The sequence below is a fragment of the Orbicella franksi genome, chromosome 12, assembly GCF_964199315.1.
Source record: "Orbicella franksi chromosome 12, jaOrbFran1.1, whole genome shotgun sequence".
In the NCBI taxonomy this organism is placed as follows: Eukaryota; Metazoa; Cnidaria; class Anthozoa; order Scleractinia; family Merulinidae; genus Orbicella; species Orbicella franksi.
In genome coordinates, this window is record NC_138156.1 from 4,109,375 (window position 1) to 4,127,391 (window position 18,017).

The 18,017-nt window shown below is 39.9% G+C and overlaps 1 protein-coding gene and 1 long non-coding RNA gene across 4 annotated transcripts; one reads left to right on the top strand and one right to left on the bottom strand.

The window, feature by feature from the left end:
• Positions 1-513: 513 nt before the first annotated feature.
• Positions 514-16,076, top strand: LOC145464332 (uncharacterized). Of its 3 annotated transcripts, none has more exons than XM_081448180.1 (22): positions 514-755; positions 921-1,373; positions 2,498-2,782; positions 4,864-4,992; positions 5,449-5,494; positions 6,007-6,086; positions 6,192-6,251; positions 6,339-6,401; positions 6,509-6,627; positions 6,924-6,963; positions 7,100-7,243; positions 7,511-7,642; positions 8,183-8,311; positions 8,959-8,999; positions 9,226-9,286; positions 9,657-10,779; positions 11,151-11,321; positions 11,809-11,913; positions 12,187-12,962; positions 13,421-13,523; positions 13,854-14,054; positions 14,696-16,076. In XM_081448180.1, the coding sequence occupies exons 1-22, from the start codon at positions 648-650 to the stop codon at positions 14,896-14,898; spliced, it is 4,572 nt and encodes a 1,523-aa protein (XP_081304306.1). In that variant the 5' UTR covers positions 514-647; the 3' UTR covers positions 14,899-16,076. The 3 variants fall into 3 exon arrangements, with proteins under 3 accessions (XP_081304306.1, XP_081304307.1, XP_081304308.1); XM_081448181.1 differs by having other exon boundaries at positions 14,699-16,076; XM_081448182.1 differs by having other exon boundaries at positions 13,887-14,054.
• Positions 15,920-17,929, bottom strand: LOC145464335 (uncharacterized). The gene is made up of 3 exons (XR_014041416.1): positions 17,721-17,929; positions 17,019-17,066; positions 15,920-16,511 (listed from the first exon to the last, which is right to left on the bottom strand). It is a non-coding gene; the product is annotated as an uncharacterized LOC145464335 (long non-coding RNA).
• Positions 17,930-18,017: the final 88 nt, after the last annotated feature.

Consider the following 18,017-nt stretch of genomic DNA (forward strand, 5'->3'; position numbering starts at 1 on the left):
ATTTTGCACTCTAGTTTATATAAACTAAAATCTAAAGAAGCAAAAGCACAAAAGCGAAAAAGAAGTAATTTATCCGACCTGTAGAGATGATCTGATATTACTGTAGTCAACTGACGCTTCTAACCTACTGAAATTTTCAATAGCCTGTCCCCGCCTGTCCACAACCCACTGAACCCAGACTCTATTCAACCCAAATTTTATCGCAATTTCCCCGATATTTAACCATTATGTTGCGTCATATATGCCTACTCGAAGTGAACCACCAATACGTACATATGCGGTTGTCACGGTTCTCTTTGGCCTGCGATACAAACTCTCAAACAAATAATTTTTTTATCTAATGTTTCTTTAAACCTTTCACAGTGTAAATTATCGTTTTAAATCCAGAATCAGGGATATTTTTCCACCTCAGTTTGCTGTCATCCGAGGAGTAAAACGTGTTTTCGCGGGGGTGGTAGTAGGAAATTCTGAACTACCACGTGACTTAAATGGGCCAATCAAATTAACAGAAAAGAGGCGGTCGAACTAAGTCGTGTGTCGCATGTGGTGTGGAAATCCATACTACAGTTTTATTACTTTTCTACAGAGTTTTTAGTGTATTTTGTAGATATTTCAACTATATATAAAGGAGGAGAGTATCTCTAACAATGGTGGACCAGCCTGGCGCTGGTGGCTCTCGCTCCTACAAAATCCGTGGGTATACGAGAGAGAGACAATCTGCGAAACCGTATGCCCGTCCACCTGGGCGAAAGAAGGTACGTCAGTTGAACTTCGTCCAATATTGAGTTTCCCGTTTCCTTAAACTTGTAAAACGGTGCTTTCACTATGAAAGAAGTAGCAGTCTTTAACTTTATACGTAAACTGAGCCGGTACTACTTTGTTGGGAAATAACCCCATGCTCTTCGTGTGTTGCATTGCAGGGAGTTATTGAAACGGTTAAAGATTTCTTCTCACCGGCATGGCTGGTAGATCTTTTTAAAGGAACTCAGAGGTCACAAGCTGTCGAAATCGAGGACGCCGAAGATGAAAATGACCACGACGAAGTGTCACAGAGAGTTGAACATAGCTCCAGTGTAGATTCTAATGAGCGAGCATTTAGTCGACTCGACCAAAGGGTTTCCGCACCGACCAAGGTCGGAAACGGGCAGTTGGGATCTTCGTTCGGGCCGGGATATTTTTCGTCAATTCTACGAGAACGGGAACTTTCTAGCGAAACACCTTCGACTTCAAGACCTTCACGAACGTTTGGCTTATCTAGCGGAGATGATCGTCTCGCAGAAGCTTCTACGAGTTCGGGTAGATCTGAGGAATGCGAGAGCGAAGTTCCAAAATCGAGGAACGAGGAAGATTTCGCGCAACTGGAAACCGTCGTGGTAAGTTGAATCACTTACAACGTGATAAAATATAATTAATTAGTGACAATGCTCGCACTGGTCTTTGTGAAATTCCTTTGATTGGAAAAAGGGGCTACAATTTTAGCTTGTGCTCAGAATGCAGCCCCCAAATGCATGCGAGTTGCATTGATCAAAGGCCAAGGCTAAATACTTTGGTCGGTGAAAGTGTTATCAAATTATTTAATCACTCATAATAACATTCACTCATCTGGGTAGTTTAGACTTCAAAGAAGTACGCAGACTACTCCAGGTTACCATGTTTATTTGCTCATGAACAACAGAAAATCCTATATCTGGTAGTTACGCACTATATTAATTATTTCCACTTTGATTCACCATGTACATCTTGTGTAGATATTTACTTTCTTCCTGTGTAAGCTTCCTTTGTATGGCACATTCTGTTAATTAAAATGTACATGTACCTTACGGAAATGAATGATGAGTCATGGTATGCGTGTGATCTGACGGTATAAATAATACCATCCTCCGTTGCAGATTGCCGTGTAAAACTGGTATTCTAAAAATATTTCCACTTTGTTACATTATTCAACTATAGTATAGTATGCGTCTTCCATTTTTCCTGAAATCTGGTGCCAGTGAACTGATATTTCACCACATTAATGCTCAGTCTACCATAGCAAACTTCACAGAATTATAAGATATATAGAAAGTTTACATCAATCTTTTTTCATGGAAATTGCAATCTGAAATAAGGAAGTAGATTTATGAACAGTAATGAGCAATCAGTAGTTACCATCACTCATCATAAGTTTTGTTGGCATCAAGGCCTGTAATTAAAGAGGTCAACACAGTGTTTTAAAATACTATGTAGCAGAAAGTGTTTAATCTGGTCTTCACTTGTGATGAATGGAAGGATAAGTGCAAGGAAAGGAGTCCACATTTAAACACAGAGATGTGGAAACACTAAAACCTTGCATGCGTGCTTTCATTTCGCAGTGTTTCGTGTTATTATGCCTTTAGTGAATACCAAGCTAAAGACAAACCAAAAATAATTTTCTGATCCTATGAAGAAAAATCTTTTTCAGAATTTTACACAGGAGACCTAGTATATCCTGAAATGCTTTTACCTTCAACATTTACAGGAAGAAGACCTCTCTATAGTCCAAACCAACAGGCAAGACATGAGTAAATCAGATTCAATCAAGACTTCCACTCCTGCCTTGTTTTCGACTTCTGGGGTCAAAAGAAGACCCAATACCTCGATATTTGGAGAACCATTATCCACGTGTGAAGCTTCATCATCAGGTGGAGCAAGTACATCCAGGCCACAGCTGTTCAAGCCATTGTCTGAATCTCGTCCTCAGGCTTACTCCTTACCTAAAAACAGGCCCTCTTTCTCTGTGGCTGCTTTTGGCTCTCCCCTACCAGTAAGTGATTGAGTTTTAAGGGGGCACTGTCATTGGTGTGAGAAGAAAGTTGTGCTATATCCCAGGGCTAATGAATTTCATGGTTTGGCTAGTAGATTCTATCCTTTGCTTGTCCTGAGGGCGAGTAAATTTTCTTGGAAATTTTTGAAATTTGAATGTTAGGAAATTCAAATTATTGAAGTAGCTAAGGAGATGAAACTATCATGTTAATTTAATTTTAACTTAATTAATCAGGGTAATGAGATGTTTTTTTGGAAAGGGGGAGGGCAGGGTTTGTACGGGTCCTGGAAAACCTGGAAAGTCCCGGAAGTTTACTGTGGCATTTTCCAGGACTGGAAAGTCCTGGAAAATGGCTACTGGTCCTGGAAAGTGCTGGAAATCTGTTAAACTCAAGCAAAAAATATGAAATGTATGGCAGACAGCAAGGAGAATTAAAATTGAGATCTTGGGAGTGAAAGGGTTGACGTGAATTTTAGAGTCCTGGAAAAATCAATCTGAGTCCTGGAAAAGTCCTGGAAATTTGTTTCTGGAAAAGGGTACGAACCCTGGGAGGGGGGGCATCATAGTTATGGTTTGCCTGAAGTTGTACCTTGTATCATGAGTAAAACTTCCAGAATTCAAAGTTTCATTGATGGAAATCTAAAAATGTGAGTCTAATTTGGTTGGAATTACAGTGAAACCCCAGTAACTTGAACTCAGATAACTCGAACTCCCCCGCAAACTCGAACTGAGTCTCAATTCCCTTGGATTTGACCCAACTTTTCAGTCATTTTTACTCGGTTAACTCAAACTCGGATAAGTCAAAAATCCTGCTAACTCAAACTAAATTTTGTTTCCCTTGATCAAAATTTACCCCGATAACTGAAATTTCTGGTTCTTATAAGTCGCCATGGATGCCCATTGGGATATCCCATTCGCTTTTCTTATCATGTGATCGAATTCTAACACTAGAACAAAGACTGGAGCAATTTGATTTTAATTAGTGCAACAAACAGATCACTGCAAGCAAAGTCAGATTTGCAATTGATGCTGGTGAACGAGGGTGCAAAGGAAATCAGAAGCCATGTACAACAAATAGAGGCATTAGCAGAAAGAATCTTCAGGAGCTCCCTACGACAACAGACGCTGCATTCATTTTTTGTGCCTAAGCAATAAGAACTTTACGGATATGATAGAACGACCCCGACGCAAAAGGGAACATAAATTAGGTGCATTAAATAGACTAAGTTACATTCACAGTATTGCATTGTTGTAAGAATGCATAAGCATTACAGTTGTTACAAAATGTGTTAGTTTCTCGTGAAATAACTTTTATTTGCACTGCATTGTATACCGAAGTGCTGAAAATCAATAAACTATTAATTGTTAACCTGGAAAATTGGATATTTTAATTGACTCTAATAACTCGAAACCCCGCTAACGCAAACAGTTTTTCATTTCCCTTCAGAGTTCAAGCTACTGGGGTTCTACTGTACTTTAATTGTGCATGTGCACTGATCATATTAAAGAAATCAAGGTACTTGACCAAAAATGAAACAGTCACGACAGTGCTCCTTTAAGGATGAAGTTCTGCTGAATGATTTTTGTCAATGATTTGACATTATTAAAAAGTTAGGTAGTCATGGGAAATTTTTTAATTCAGTAATTGTTTGAGAGATATGTTGCTAGGTCTAAAATGACACTCTTGAAGCTGCATGTATCTTGTGTCATTTCTAGAAGTTAATGAATCATTTTTTACCACTGCACTTGGATCATGAGAACTAGGTTACAGACCCATGAAAGTTTTCTCATGTACAAAAGGCTCATTCTCATAAATTTTAGGAAACAACATTCTATATTATTGACATTTATCTCTAAAGTTCTAGAGAAACATTTAATCTGCTTTGCGCGATGAATTTACGGTTGTTAAATGGCACTATATTTATATTTATGTACCATTTTGCCCAAAAGTGAATCTAGAGTTATATGGAAATTTCACTAAAAACTGTTCTTTATTTTGTAAAAAGGCTCAAGCTTAACTCTTGATGCAGGAGATAGAAGTTTTGACAAAATATTAAATGTTAGCTATTTTCCCTTTCCAGCCTATGCCTCCTCAACCAGGTGGCTTTTCCTCTCCATTTTACCGTGGAAGGACATCTTTTGGTGGAGCATCCTCTATACATTCTTCAGGATACAAAAGACTGAGAACACATTCTCCAACCCCTGGAGAGGTATAATAACATGTGGAGATTATTGATAACGTTGAACCCTTTGTTGCAGACTCGTTCAATTTTTTTTTTCTTTTTAATATCATAAACTTTATTTGTTTTTTGCACTACTAGTTTCATTCATTGTATGATTTGTTCTATGTACGATCTGTTTTTTTTTTTTTTGGTATCTACTGAAGGGACAATATGCCAACTGATTTTGTGTAGTATGTCCAGGAGCTTGCTAAAAACTGGCCTTGTCATCTTGCAGTAGAAGTAGTGTTAGTGTAGTGTGAACGAATATTGAACAAGGTGTTACAGACTTCATTAGCTGTTCTCTGGTTTTAACGAGTCTTTGGAAGGGTGCAAAGTCATCCTCTTAAATCTCTTGACACTTGAAATGTCAATTCATGTACTTAAAGCATGTATTTAAAATAAAATTTAAGATGGTTTCTTTAATTTGATTTAATTCTTTTGTAGGCTCCAAAACCAGTAAGAAAAGTGATAACACCGAAGCCTGTTTCAAGTAAGTTTTTATTCTTTCGCATCTTGACTGAACAAGTTTGGTCAATAAAGGAATAACTTATTATATATCACTGAATAGGTGGGCATGAGCCTTTTCAGGAAGTGCTGTCTGGCATCTCGCATGTTCAGTGCCTTTATTTCCAGTTTATGCATAGATTTGAAGCATTTAATACTTACTAACCCAATCAAAGTAAAATAAGGTGTATTTGTTGATTTAGATAAGTGAGACCAGATGGATCGTTTTTGGTTTTTTGCACAGATCTTGCTCTGCTTGGTGCATGTAGAATGAACTTGAGCCAGATATTCCCGCCTCTGTCATTCCTACTCAGTCAAAAAGAACATGAATTCATATATTAAGTAAAAATTGAATTTAAATTAAAAATGCTATCTTTTCCATTTGTTTAGCTGCTGGAAGTAGTGGTGTAACAAGAACAAGAACAAAAAGAACATCTATGTATTAAGTAAAAATTGAATTTAAATGAAATAATTATAACATCTTCTTCATTTGTTTAGCTGCTGGAAGTAGTGGTGTAACAAGTCAAACTGCAAAAAGAATACTTGAAGCATTAGAAAGCATGTCCTCACCTTTAATTGTAAGTACTTGTGGTGAGCAATCTTTCCTTTCAGTAGTAATCTTTTTTTTTATTGAGAGCATGACAATCCAAACCTAATTGTTTTATTACAAATGATTTTGACAGGATGCCAGAAAGATACCAACGCCACCCATCTCCCCTTCAGCCTCTCCACTATCCTTTTCTGTGAGTATAGTCAAGTCTTTTCACTCGGTATCTTACTAGGCAACAAAACAAAATATTAAAATTTCATATTTCCCTGCTCTTTTGTAGCCTGCTAAACGGCGAAGAGCTCCCCTTCCCTCTCGATCGATAGGTTCTCCACGTTCCTTGAAGGTGAGAAATGATTTTTTTTTGCTGGTCATTGCTGAACATACATGTAACTGTCGTATACCCAATGGTGTATTCCTTCTTAATTTTTGTGATTCCATTTTGTTTTGTAGGCTCATTTTCCTGGTCCTCCAGTACAAGATCTCTCTGCACCCCAACAAGCAGCAATCTCACAGTTGAGGGCAAAAGAAGCTGTCATACCTGAGAGTGCAGCCACTTCATCTGCTTCACTGTAAGGACATGTTTATATATTTATTTATGTTCAAGTTCAAGAACCTGAAAGAGCTGGAACTTGAAATTAAAATTCAAGACCTTGAAAGTCCTTGCGAAGTGAATTTAATAGTCTCCTAAAAGTCTCTGATTCCTAATAAATTTCATTTCTGGATTGTAAATAATTCAGAAAAACCTATCTAACTGGCATTTTTGTCTGTGCCATGTTATGTTAACCTGCCCCAATGTTAGTGGTGTTGATGTTACAGTTATGGCTGTTGCAAACTACATGTAACTAGATGTCTTTCTTTTCCTTAGATTTTCTACAATGACAACAACCATCCCAACATTCTCAAAGGTATTGGAAACTTAATCTGACGTGCTGTACTTACCCCTACAATGTATTTTTTCCAACATATTTTCTGTTCAACTTTTCATTTCATTGATAAATCTTGGATTGTGATTTGACTAGTTTTTATCTCTGTGCCTTTCAGCCTTCAGTGTCATCATTCACCCCAACACCTTTACCAGTTTCTCTTTCACCGTCATTGTCTAAAGCTGGAGGAAAAGTAAAAAGTTCAAGAAGCACAGGCCATTACACACAGAGAGAAAGAGGCACTGACAAGAGTGAAGCAGAGGTATGTAGCATCTGTTAGCATTTAGATAACTACTGAGGTTTGTACACTTGAGCAATTTTTGTCAGCTCAAAATGGGCGTATTAAACTACTACAGTGTAAAATGGAGGTGTTTAATAAGTGTGATTTTATAGCGAGATTTTATAGAAGCCAAAAAAGGAGATATTTAATATTGAATCTTGTCATTTTTGCTTTACTGATGGCTATTCAAACTACTGCTTTGTTCCTTCACCAACGATGTTGTATTTCTGTACTTTCATTATTCTACAGGTTGTGAATCCAATACCAGAGGTTGTGGCACCTGTTCCACTTACATTACCCAATGGAAAATCCCTGCCCTCCTTTGCTTTTAAGCCTACGTCCCAGGCTGAAACTAAAAGAAGTTCTGCAAAGAATGAAATGGTAGTTACTCTGTTGTGCGCTAATGTCCTGACTTATACATTACATTGCAATTCAAAGACACCTGATCACTAGACTGCAACAGTCTAAATACTAATTAAATTCATCAACAATCGATGAGCGTGGAGAATGGTGCCTGAAAGGATGGTGAAGCCCAAGAGCAAACTAAACCGAGCGCATGGGGTATCCATGACAACCCTGTGAACAGCAACCACACGGCACTATCACACTGAAAAAAAATAATAACAGTGGAAATGCAGGATACCTACCACATGCTAACCATGAAGCTAAAAGGGGATGGGTGGGCTGGGAAAAATTCTGAACAAGATCTGTCCAGCAGTGAAAAACGCATAAAATCACTTGAAATCCAAAGCTGAGCTGTAAAATCTAGGTGTCCCTGCACAAATCCCCCAGCCACCCCTATCTCACTCTTAGGGAGGCTACTGGCCAGCAGTCTTGTTTGCATTTAACTAAGCCTAAATTACATTTAGCCACATTTCAAGATACAGTTCGAAATAACTAAATATTTTGTCTTGTTTCTAGCCAATCTTTACTGCAACTGCTACAACTGTGGACTTCACAAAAAATAACTTCAAGTTCTCATCACCAGAAGCAAAAGTACCAGCATTCTCTCAGGCATCAGCTTCAGTTACTCAGAGTAGCTCTAATAAGGTGAGTCAGCAGGAATTGGAAATCATTGATTGAACCATGTTGTTATTGAACTGAAACTAATCTTCAATGTCATGACAGTGACTTATTTAGTTTTAAAGGAAGCCTAGAAACAATAGCTAGGGTTTCAATAAGGCCTGGGCATTGGGCAAACTGACTGGCTTTGAGGTTGATTTTGCCTGCCTGGTTTGACCATTTAAAATGAAAGTTTTTCTTATATAGAATCTTAATTCAAAAAGATTTGCGTGCCTGTGAAAACGTAAATGAAATCCCCCACCGGAGATAACAGTTGAAATGGGAGAATGTGTTCTGAGCTGCCCTTGCAACTGCTATGGCTGCTTTGCAACCAACTCCTTATCACCTTTCATGACTGTACTTTTGTTCAGAATAATTTTGATTTGTACAACTTTCCATTAATTTACAAGCTAGAGTGATCAACTTATGTTTTTTCTTGGTAATATTTATGCATTAACCAGGAGGCAGGTGAACAATGAAATAGTATTTCCTGATATACCACTAAATTCTCGGAACTAAGATTGAAAGAAAAATTCAGGTACTTTTGAAGGAAAAAACATTTCACCCAAAAAAGTCACTTACATCAGTCTAGCACCATCCCATTCACTTATGTTCTTTAATTTGCTTTCTCGTAGATTACATTTTCCTTTAGTCAACCGGTGCCTGTTAGTAAAAGGTAAGCTGTGAAGATCCAGTGATAAAGGCAGTGTTTTTGCTGTCTTTATGTGGTCAGAAAATGTTAACAGCAACTGAACTTGTACTAGTTGTTAAAATGATAAAAATATGTTGGGATGACAAAATGGATCATGCAATGTTACATCGGGTGTTCAGTGCTTACCATTGCTGAGCCAAATGCATTTAGCAGTTTTAATATTTCTGGTTTTCCAATTATTGCTTTGCAGTGTTGATGATACTGGAAACCTGTCTGTCTCAAACAAGCAGGAGAAAATACTTGTTTCAGAGGTACATGGACATTACAGTTATTGCTAATATTTTTACATAATTTCCTTAACATTTTTGACACTTAGGTGTTCATAATATTTAGTTGTACAAGTGAAATTGAAAATGGCATTTTCCATTTGAAGATAAGTTAAACATCTTGTCGATTCTTTGTCTGGCCTTGAGATTGACATAATCCTGGACTGCATTGGTGACGTTGGGAAGCTCACATTTACATGTACCACAATGATGTGACCTGTGTACCAATCATCTGATTTGACTTTGCCAAGTTTGAGTGCATTTAAAAGGAGTAAATAGACAAGTTAAACCATTTAAAACCAAAATAGTGGATAAAATGTTAATCATCTTGGTTTGTTTTTCATTCTCATCTCAGACAAAACAGACAGAAAAACAAGTGGAGCCTAATAACAATCTTCTCAAAAAATTTGCACCATTGCCAGGTTCCTGGACATGTGACACTTGCTTAGTGTCGAACAAGGCCACAGATGTAAAGTGCATAGCATGTCAATCATCTAAACCATCCACTGGAAAACCTGCTCCTAAGAAACCATCTCCCTCAAGTAATGACTTGATGAAAAAGTTTGCCCCGCCAGCAGACACGTGTATGCTTAACAATGAAGCTAGCGAAACTAAGTGTGTTGCTTGCGAGACACCAAAACCTGGTGTCAAACTGCAGGTGTTATCATCAAAACCAGTTGTTAACTCTGACCAGGACTTGATGAAGAAGTTTGCACCGCCAGAAGATTCATGGACATCGGACGCATGCATGGTTCGAAACAAATCAACAGACAGCGCTTGTGTTGCTTGCCAGTCACCACAGCCAGGTGCTTCAAAGACTACAGCAGCAACTACAATGCCGTCATTTGGCATTTCATCAAATGCTGCACCTGACAGTAGTTTAGCAGCAAAATTTGCTCCACCAGCTGGCTCTTGGACTTGTGACACTTGCATGATCAGTAATAAAAGTGATGACTCAACTTGCGTAGCTTGTCAAACACCAAAACCTGGAGCTAAGCCAGGGACAGTCTCAGCAGCTGGCTCAACCTTAGGTGGTAGTCAGACCTTTTCTTCTTCGCCTTTTAAATTTCCGGTCAATAACTCTTTGAATTCAAATTTCAGTCCTATGCCACCAATTAAATTTGGTGTTGGTAGCTCAGATGTTAAAACCAAGGGTGAATCTACTTCCTCTCCATTTTTTTTTGGTTCAAGTACTGTCGATCAGAGCAGCAATAATGACTCAAAACAGGAAGAAAGTACTGTGAAACTTTCCGCCACATTCAAATTTGGCTCTTCATCTTCTCAGCTCAGTGATTCAGGAGTAGGTGATCCAAAGACAAATGCTGTGCCGTTACGGTTTGGCTCTTTTCCTGATAATCAGACTGGCAAAGATGAATCCAACAAGGTAACCTTTAATGGTTCAGTCAACAAGAACAATCCAAGCTCAGGGGGATTCACATTTGGAGCTAACCAAGCTACTCCAGAGTCTACCAGCAAAGGTAACACAGTTCATGCCTAGTGTATGTTAGTTTGTTAGTCTACAATGATTATTTAAGTTTAATGTTGTATCTCATTTTTCATGTTCACCCCATTCTCCTTGTGACTCAGCTGTGGCATTACAAGCTGCCAATACTAACATGTTCAGCCTGTAAACTAGGAAAAAGGCGAAGGGATGTGCAAGCAAAACAAGCCAACAGGAAGTTACATGTAGACTTGCCTCACTGATTTATAACTCTTCGTGAGACATCATACATGTATAGTTTGTTTTCCTTCATAAGTCAATTTTAAACAAAATAATTGTAGAAGGTACAGTGTGTTTGTATGTGTATACTGAGTGGCTCTCAATGCTAATTTATGTCGTTTCTTGAAGGAAAACTAAATTCAATAGCTGAAGCAGCAGCCAGTGGATTTCTTAAGGTGCCTGAGATCAAAGAACCTGTCAATGTGGAGCAAACATCCAAACAAACAGGGCCTGGAATGAGTATTGCAGATGCAGCTAAGACAGGCCTGCTTAAAGTTCCCACTGCTGGCGAAAAGAAAGGTCAGAGGCCAATAAGTTATTGATTGACAAGTTATGTAATTAATGTTAATAAATACAGTTGAACCTTATCCCATAGAGCGGTTTTAACTGATTGTTGAAAGGTAATTGGTTTTTATATTGTTGCACTACATAATTGACTTTAAAAACTCGCACCACTTTTTATCCAATCAAAATTAAAAACCAAAACCAATTATGTACAACTCGCACTTCTCGTCAGCTACTTGTATTTACTTTGAGTTTTGATTGGTTCACTGGATTGTCTGTTTTGTCTGTGATTGGCCAGAGTGATTACGTTGGTTTTGGTTTTAGGGCACACTCTATAGAAAATTGCTCTGAAGAAACGTACTATGTTAAGCTTTACAACAACAGTTCTTTTCAGAACTACACTCACAAGGACGATCACACTATACGAACTAAGTTAATACAATATTGATACATGACATCAGTTTCAGGTTACCTTATTTTCTTTTTTTTGGTCTGTTTGCAGTTGATTTTGCTGCTCCTCCGAATGTCAATCTATTTGCTGTAGCTCAAACTACTACGGATACTTCTAGCAACAAACCAGATACATCATCAAATTCATCTCTAGGAGGTTTGTGTTGTTTGTATGGTTATAGTCGTCCAATCTATTTTCTGCTTCCCTTTCATGCAAGCATCACATCATTTGTCCAGCAGATTAGAAATAGAAGATATTTGAATTTAAATGTTGTGGGAGACGAGTTGCAGGATGTTCTTTCTCAAGTTGTAGAATGCAGCTTTTGACATTTTAAATTAGACTAGAATTTTGTCAAGACGCAGAATTGGAAATTTTCAACATATTTATTTACTGTCATTGAAGTGTTATCAATGTGTTTTGTTTACACAGCTGGCTCCTCAGGATTTTCCTTCACTACACCCTCAGGAGCACCATCACCCTTCACTTTGGGGGCTGCCACACCGTCATCAGCTAGCACGTCTGCCGGAGATTCTGCGTCATCAGTTACTGGTAGTAAGCCATTCACAAATCTACTAGCCCCTGCAGAATCCAGCTTGACAACGTTTCAGTTTGGTGCAGCCTCGACCTCCGCTACAACTACTTCGTCACAAGCTGTTAGTTCCACAAGCTTGGTTCCTTCACTATTTAGTTTCCAGGCTGTAAATTCTTCCGCACCGACCAAGACCACTGCTACTTCACCATTCACTTTCATGGCAAATGCCGCAGGTCCTTCCACAACTCCAGCAGCGTCATTTAGTTTTGGCTCGAATGCTGCAGGGACGGCAGCTTCGCCCGTCACAGGAACATTTCAGTTTGCAGCACCAAACACTGAAACGGCAAGGTCTTTGAATCCCCAGCCTCAAGCTCCAGCTGGAGCTGCTGGGTTATTCCAGTTTGCTGCTACTAATGCTGTTGCTGCGGTGACAACTGCCACAACTCAGCTACCATCACAAACATTCGGTCTGACATCCACTCCAGTGAGTTCAAGTTCAGAAGCAGTTAAGACGTTTGCCTTCAGTGCTGGCGTCACAGCACAAGGATTTTCGTTTGCCCCCTCGCAACCTTCCGGAACAGTGGGAGGTTTGCAATTTGGTGCACCAGCACCTAAGCCTGAAGCAGCATTTGCTGGATTTGCACCTGTGCAACCATCTTCAAGTCAACCAACGGTTAGTCTTCTTCCCTTGAAGAATTTCTTGATGGCAGCAAGATTGATTCTTACCTTACTTTGTTTTCATTGTCGTAAGAGATTAAGTTGTGTTCACACACAATGAAAAATGTTAACACAAAACACGGAAAGGAACCTCCTGAAAGTCTTGAAATAGTAACATAACTTAGTGAACAGCTGGGTTCGCACGGATTCTAGGTACACCTAGAGGTACATTTAAACGTTTTTGTTCGTTTGCTTGTTTGTTTGTCTGTTTGTTTGTTTTGTTTTGAACAAATAAGATCCTGTATCCAATTCGGCGCCACGCTCGATTTACCAAAACGTAATTAACAGGATTGATGATATTGTGATGGTGGAATAGGTGATGATTTAGTGAAAGAAGAATTGGTTACAGTGTGGCTTGCAGATCGAGTTACAAGTGAGCTGATTTATCTGTTCCTTGGTTGTTGTTGTTTACAGCCATTTATGTTTGGCGCGCCACCCTCCAACCCCACACCTACTCCAGAAGAAACCATGGAGGCCGATGGTAATAACAGTTCTGGCAATCCATTTTCTGCGCCAGGTAAGTTACTACTTTGTCTTCGGACACTTCTTCTATAAAGCAACACTTCTTAATTATAAAGCCACTAAAAACGGTATCTGGTCGTTAAACCCCCAAGTCGATTAGCCCCTAACCGAAACCACTGTCTATTTCTCGTTCTTTAAGCGTGAATGGGGGCTACTGCTAATCGACTTCTGATTGGGGACCAAACGGTTAGGGGCTAACCGGCTGGGGTCGTTTCACCCAAGCACACGCAAAAAATTGCCAGTTCTAGACTGGCTGAAAGACCCCTTGTACCTTCCTACTTTATAGCACAATTGAGTTAATCATTTTTGTTTCCTGAATTGTTAGCTAATCCTACAGGAAACGGGTTTGGTTCCACAGGACCCAGCTCAGGGGGTTTTGCCTTTGGAGCGCCCAGTGCTCCTTCAGCGGCAGGGTTCAATTTTGCTGGGGCCGCTCAGGCAAATACAGGACCAAGCACCTTCGCGTTTGCAGCTGGTGTAGGAGGAGCCCCTACATTTGGAGCAAGTACTGCACCAACGGGCGGCGGTGAGTGTCTTGAAATATTTCTTTTTAAGAGTGACTGAATAAATCAACTTTTTAAGGTTTACAATAGATGTATCGCGCGAGTGACAGACCTGTCAATACCTGCTTTGTATTTTTGCTGGCCGGTTGTTTTCTTTTCGCCCCTTTTATCACGTGCGATCAAGTATCAACTCACAAGGCAGAAATTCGAAAACAACAAAACAAAAGCAGTGAGTGTACTTAGCTTGTGAATATTCTTAACACTTTTCTAGTGGCCGTTGTAGAAATTTGTTTAAAAAAAAAACTCAGAATTGAGCGGAAAAACTGTTCTGGCTGTCTAAATCCTTTAGCCCAGTGCAAGTCATCAGTTAGTAGTCTGTCCACAGACGCATTATTTTGTCTTGAGTTTGTCGAGATAGTAAGCTTAGCGAAATATCAACCCGGCGCGTGGGATATGAACGAGCCAAAACGCGAGGGGGTGGGATAAGCCTCTCTCGCTGACCGTTCTCCCGTCCGGGAGCGCTCGCATCGCTCGCGCGCTCAAAGAAAAATAACTCGTTGCAAAAGAATTAAACGTCTGTGGACAGACTACATCATTACTGATAAGCAATGTTTGTTTGTTATTGGAAGCTGACGTTCCTTCTGTTTATTATTTCGGTGCATAGCAGCTCCAGTCCCCGGTGGATTTAACTTCAGTGCAGCGGCGGCTAATAACAACAATGCGGGTCCAGGAATGTTCAACTTTGCAGGGGGTGCTGTCACTCCCTCGGGCGGCTCCCTGTTTACCGCGGGTGCTTCAGGAGATCCCAGTAACCCGGCTATAGCCCAGAGAAAGTTCAAGAAGGCTGTTAGACGCGCCAAGCGGTAGCACAACTGTGCCTGCCCTCCCTAGACTGGGTTTACGTGACATTACTGTTGTACACTAACCGGGTACAAACCTTACGAGACTTGTGTCTCTGCCCGATCAAACGCAACGGGTTAACGAACGTACGACGTTATTCCGAACTGTCCCGACGACGGTTTTCGTGTAACGTGCCGACTGTTCACACGAACGCTCTGAACCGGCGACGTATTGTCGCAAGACGTTTGACTAGAACGTAGAATGCGTACGACGGCTTATGCACTCGACGCTTTGTCTGACGGACTGAATGAGGCCTGCCTACTTGGACGATGGTTGTTTTGGGAATGGACACGTCCCAGCAACAAGCTCCGCAGAGATCGAGTTTTAGGATTGCTTTAGCACTGCGACCACTTCATGAACAGATTTTACGATGTGACTCCACAACACAGACCAAAGACATTGATTATTTCACATTTGTTATCGTCATTGTATATTTTTAGTATTAATCGTTAATATAGCCTCCAGCGCAGACCGGTTCGGGGGTTCGTCTCGCTAGAGGGCGTGACGATCCCAAAAAACGTCTCTGTGAGGCTGTCAGTGCGGATCAAATTTCTTTGTTCAAACTATGATGTAAGTGTGATGGATTGTGCGACATGGAATTGTTTCTCTCGGACTTCAACGCCGCGAAGCGGTAGTCTACAAACCACCTTTTCCTTCGACAGCCCACTTGAACGTAAAATGAACTAAGCAACCCACGCGAGTGTGTCGCGCGCAACACATTTTCGTGGGCGGGGGGGGGGGGGGTGCTCTCCGGAAAGAATAAGGGCTTATAGACTAAGAATTCCTTTTGTATTTTTAAGATATTCCGCATCGCCTCGTTTAGCAAGAGAGGCAGTTCCTTGTGTATTGTGAAAATTTGGGTTGGGATGCCAAACAGGGGTGGATAGATAAGAATTGCCCCAGTAGAAATGGTTTCGTTAGAGAAGAGTAATGACTCGTATTGTATCCACTGTTTAATTTAATTGCTCTCGCGTGATCATTTGTGCTAGTGGTATCTTATAATTATTATTTGCTTTCGTTTTTTTTTTTGTTTTTTTGTTTGAGACACACCAATTTGCTCATAGAGTTGATTTTAGTCGCTATCTTTTTTTGAAAATGTAAACATTTGAATATGAAACATTAAAGCATTTTATCCCGCCTTGTGATTATTTTCGATGTCTTGAAGACCAACACCTTAAACCGGTTACTACCTGCAGCAGTAGTGTTCTGTAAAATGCACGCAGACCGAAATCTAGCGGACATTTTGCCAGTGTTCAAATTATTTTAAGAGAAGAAATGATGTCATCCGATCTGGGGGATTCTATTTCCAGGTTTAACAGTCCGTACTAAAGTGAAACCGGCTATAAGAGAAACGAAAAGATCCTGAGATTTTCATCCTTTATTGAGCCACAAACTTAGCTAAGTGGATCTAAGCACAATTACATTGTTGGATTGATTTTAGACAGGTTACACGTTAATCTTTTACGATTATGCTATCGATTTCCTTCGATCCAGCTGTGCTTGTTGGGAGAACACTCTTTCAACAGACTCTTACAGGTCTCGCAGATCTGATTCCTTCGCTCAGGCACCGCTTCATAATCCTTCAAACAGGAATACAACCAACAGTTAGACAAAAAAGACCCGTTTCTAACAAGCATCCTTGCATCAAGACTAAAGTTATCACACCGACCCGTGACAAACAATTAGCGCAATGAATCGTTAGAGCTCGAAACAAAACCACGCAGTGGTGCCAAGCGCGGGAAAAAGTAACTGGTGCTAAGCGCAGGAAAACATGTAAAAGGTGTCGGGGGCGGAAAACTTGTAACTGGTGCCAAGCGCGGGAAAGGTTTTCGTTTTAACTATTTTCTTATTCTGTTACCAGTTTCTTGAACAGTCCTGCAGGTCAACAAATGTCAAATTTGATAAACAAGGGACAAGGCCTTTCAGGAAAAGCGACTGTATTTCTACGGTGTCAATGAAGAAAAAGCTATGCTCCCTGATTCCTGTTGTGGCACTGGGGTTAACATTCTTTAATAGAGGCTTTTTTTCACTACCGCAATTACCACATACGGGGTTAATGGTTAATTTATATATAAACATTAATTTACCTCCTGATTTCTTGTGTCACGCGGGAATGCACTGTCTTCCTGCGGCACCTTGTGACAAAAAGATAAAACTTAGAATCAAAATCACGGTAGGGAGATTTTCTGTTGACTGCCGTTGAACCCTGAACCAGACTTAAACCAAAAAGATCTAACGAGACTTCGAAGAAATAACGCGAAACATTTTAACTTCCGTGTTGTTCAGGTAACTGGGCGGGGAAGTCCTACTGTACTGCAAAACGTCATCTTGGCTTCAACTGACAAAAGTTCTTTGTAAAACTGAGCTTAAACTGACTTCGACAAACCGGTGACATCAAATGCATATTATTTTAGCCTTGAAAGTCGTTTAAAGATCTTTTGAGAAAATCCGAAGAACTGGTGACGAATCTATTGAGCAGTCGTGTGAAATTCTCCGGAATGGTCTCTTTAATATAGCTTATTTAATTTTAGCTTGTACTGTACTGGTGCCCCTGCTTATAGCATGCCATGAATGAATGTGATCTTATTTTCCCGTTGCAATCTTGGAACCTTGCATCTCTACCTCGATGAAAAAAAATACTTGTAGGAGAGGTTTTTTTTTTCTTTTTTGAGGAAAAGTTCCATACTGGATCAAGTTTTCATCTCTAGCTTTTGTTAGTTGTAGCAAGTTGGAAACAAAGTTTAAAACTCCGTTAGGTGTTAATTTCGTTTTGCAAATGCATACCCTACCTGTACAAGATTCGATCGTTTTTTCTTGCCGACGGAACCTCCACCGCCAAAGTAACCCTCACTTACAGCAAACATACCGGCCAGTAGCACAAGTGTAAAAATCAGTACCTGAAGTTTGCCGTTCATCATGACTAAAGCTAACTAGGAGCAGCGAAGAAATTATATAGCCGTGTTTAAGACTAAAGTGATCCGGAGGAACGATGTGAACTAAGTTTTCAACCGATCTTTTTATGCTGTACGATTGAGGACTGAAACGAGATACACTGAACGGAGGCGTGACAGAGTGCCATTAACATT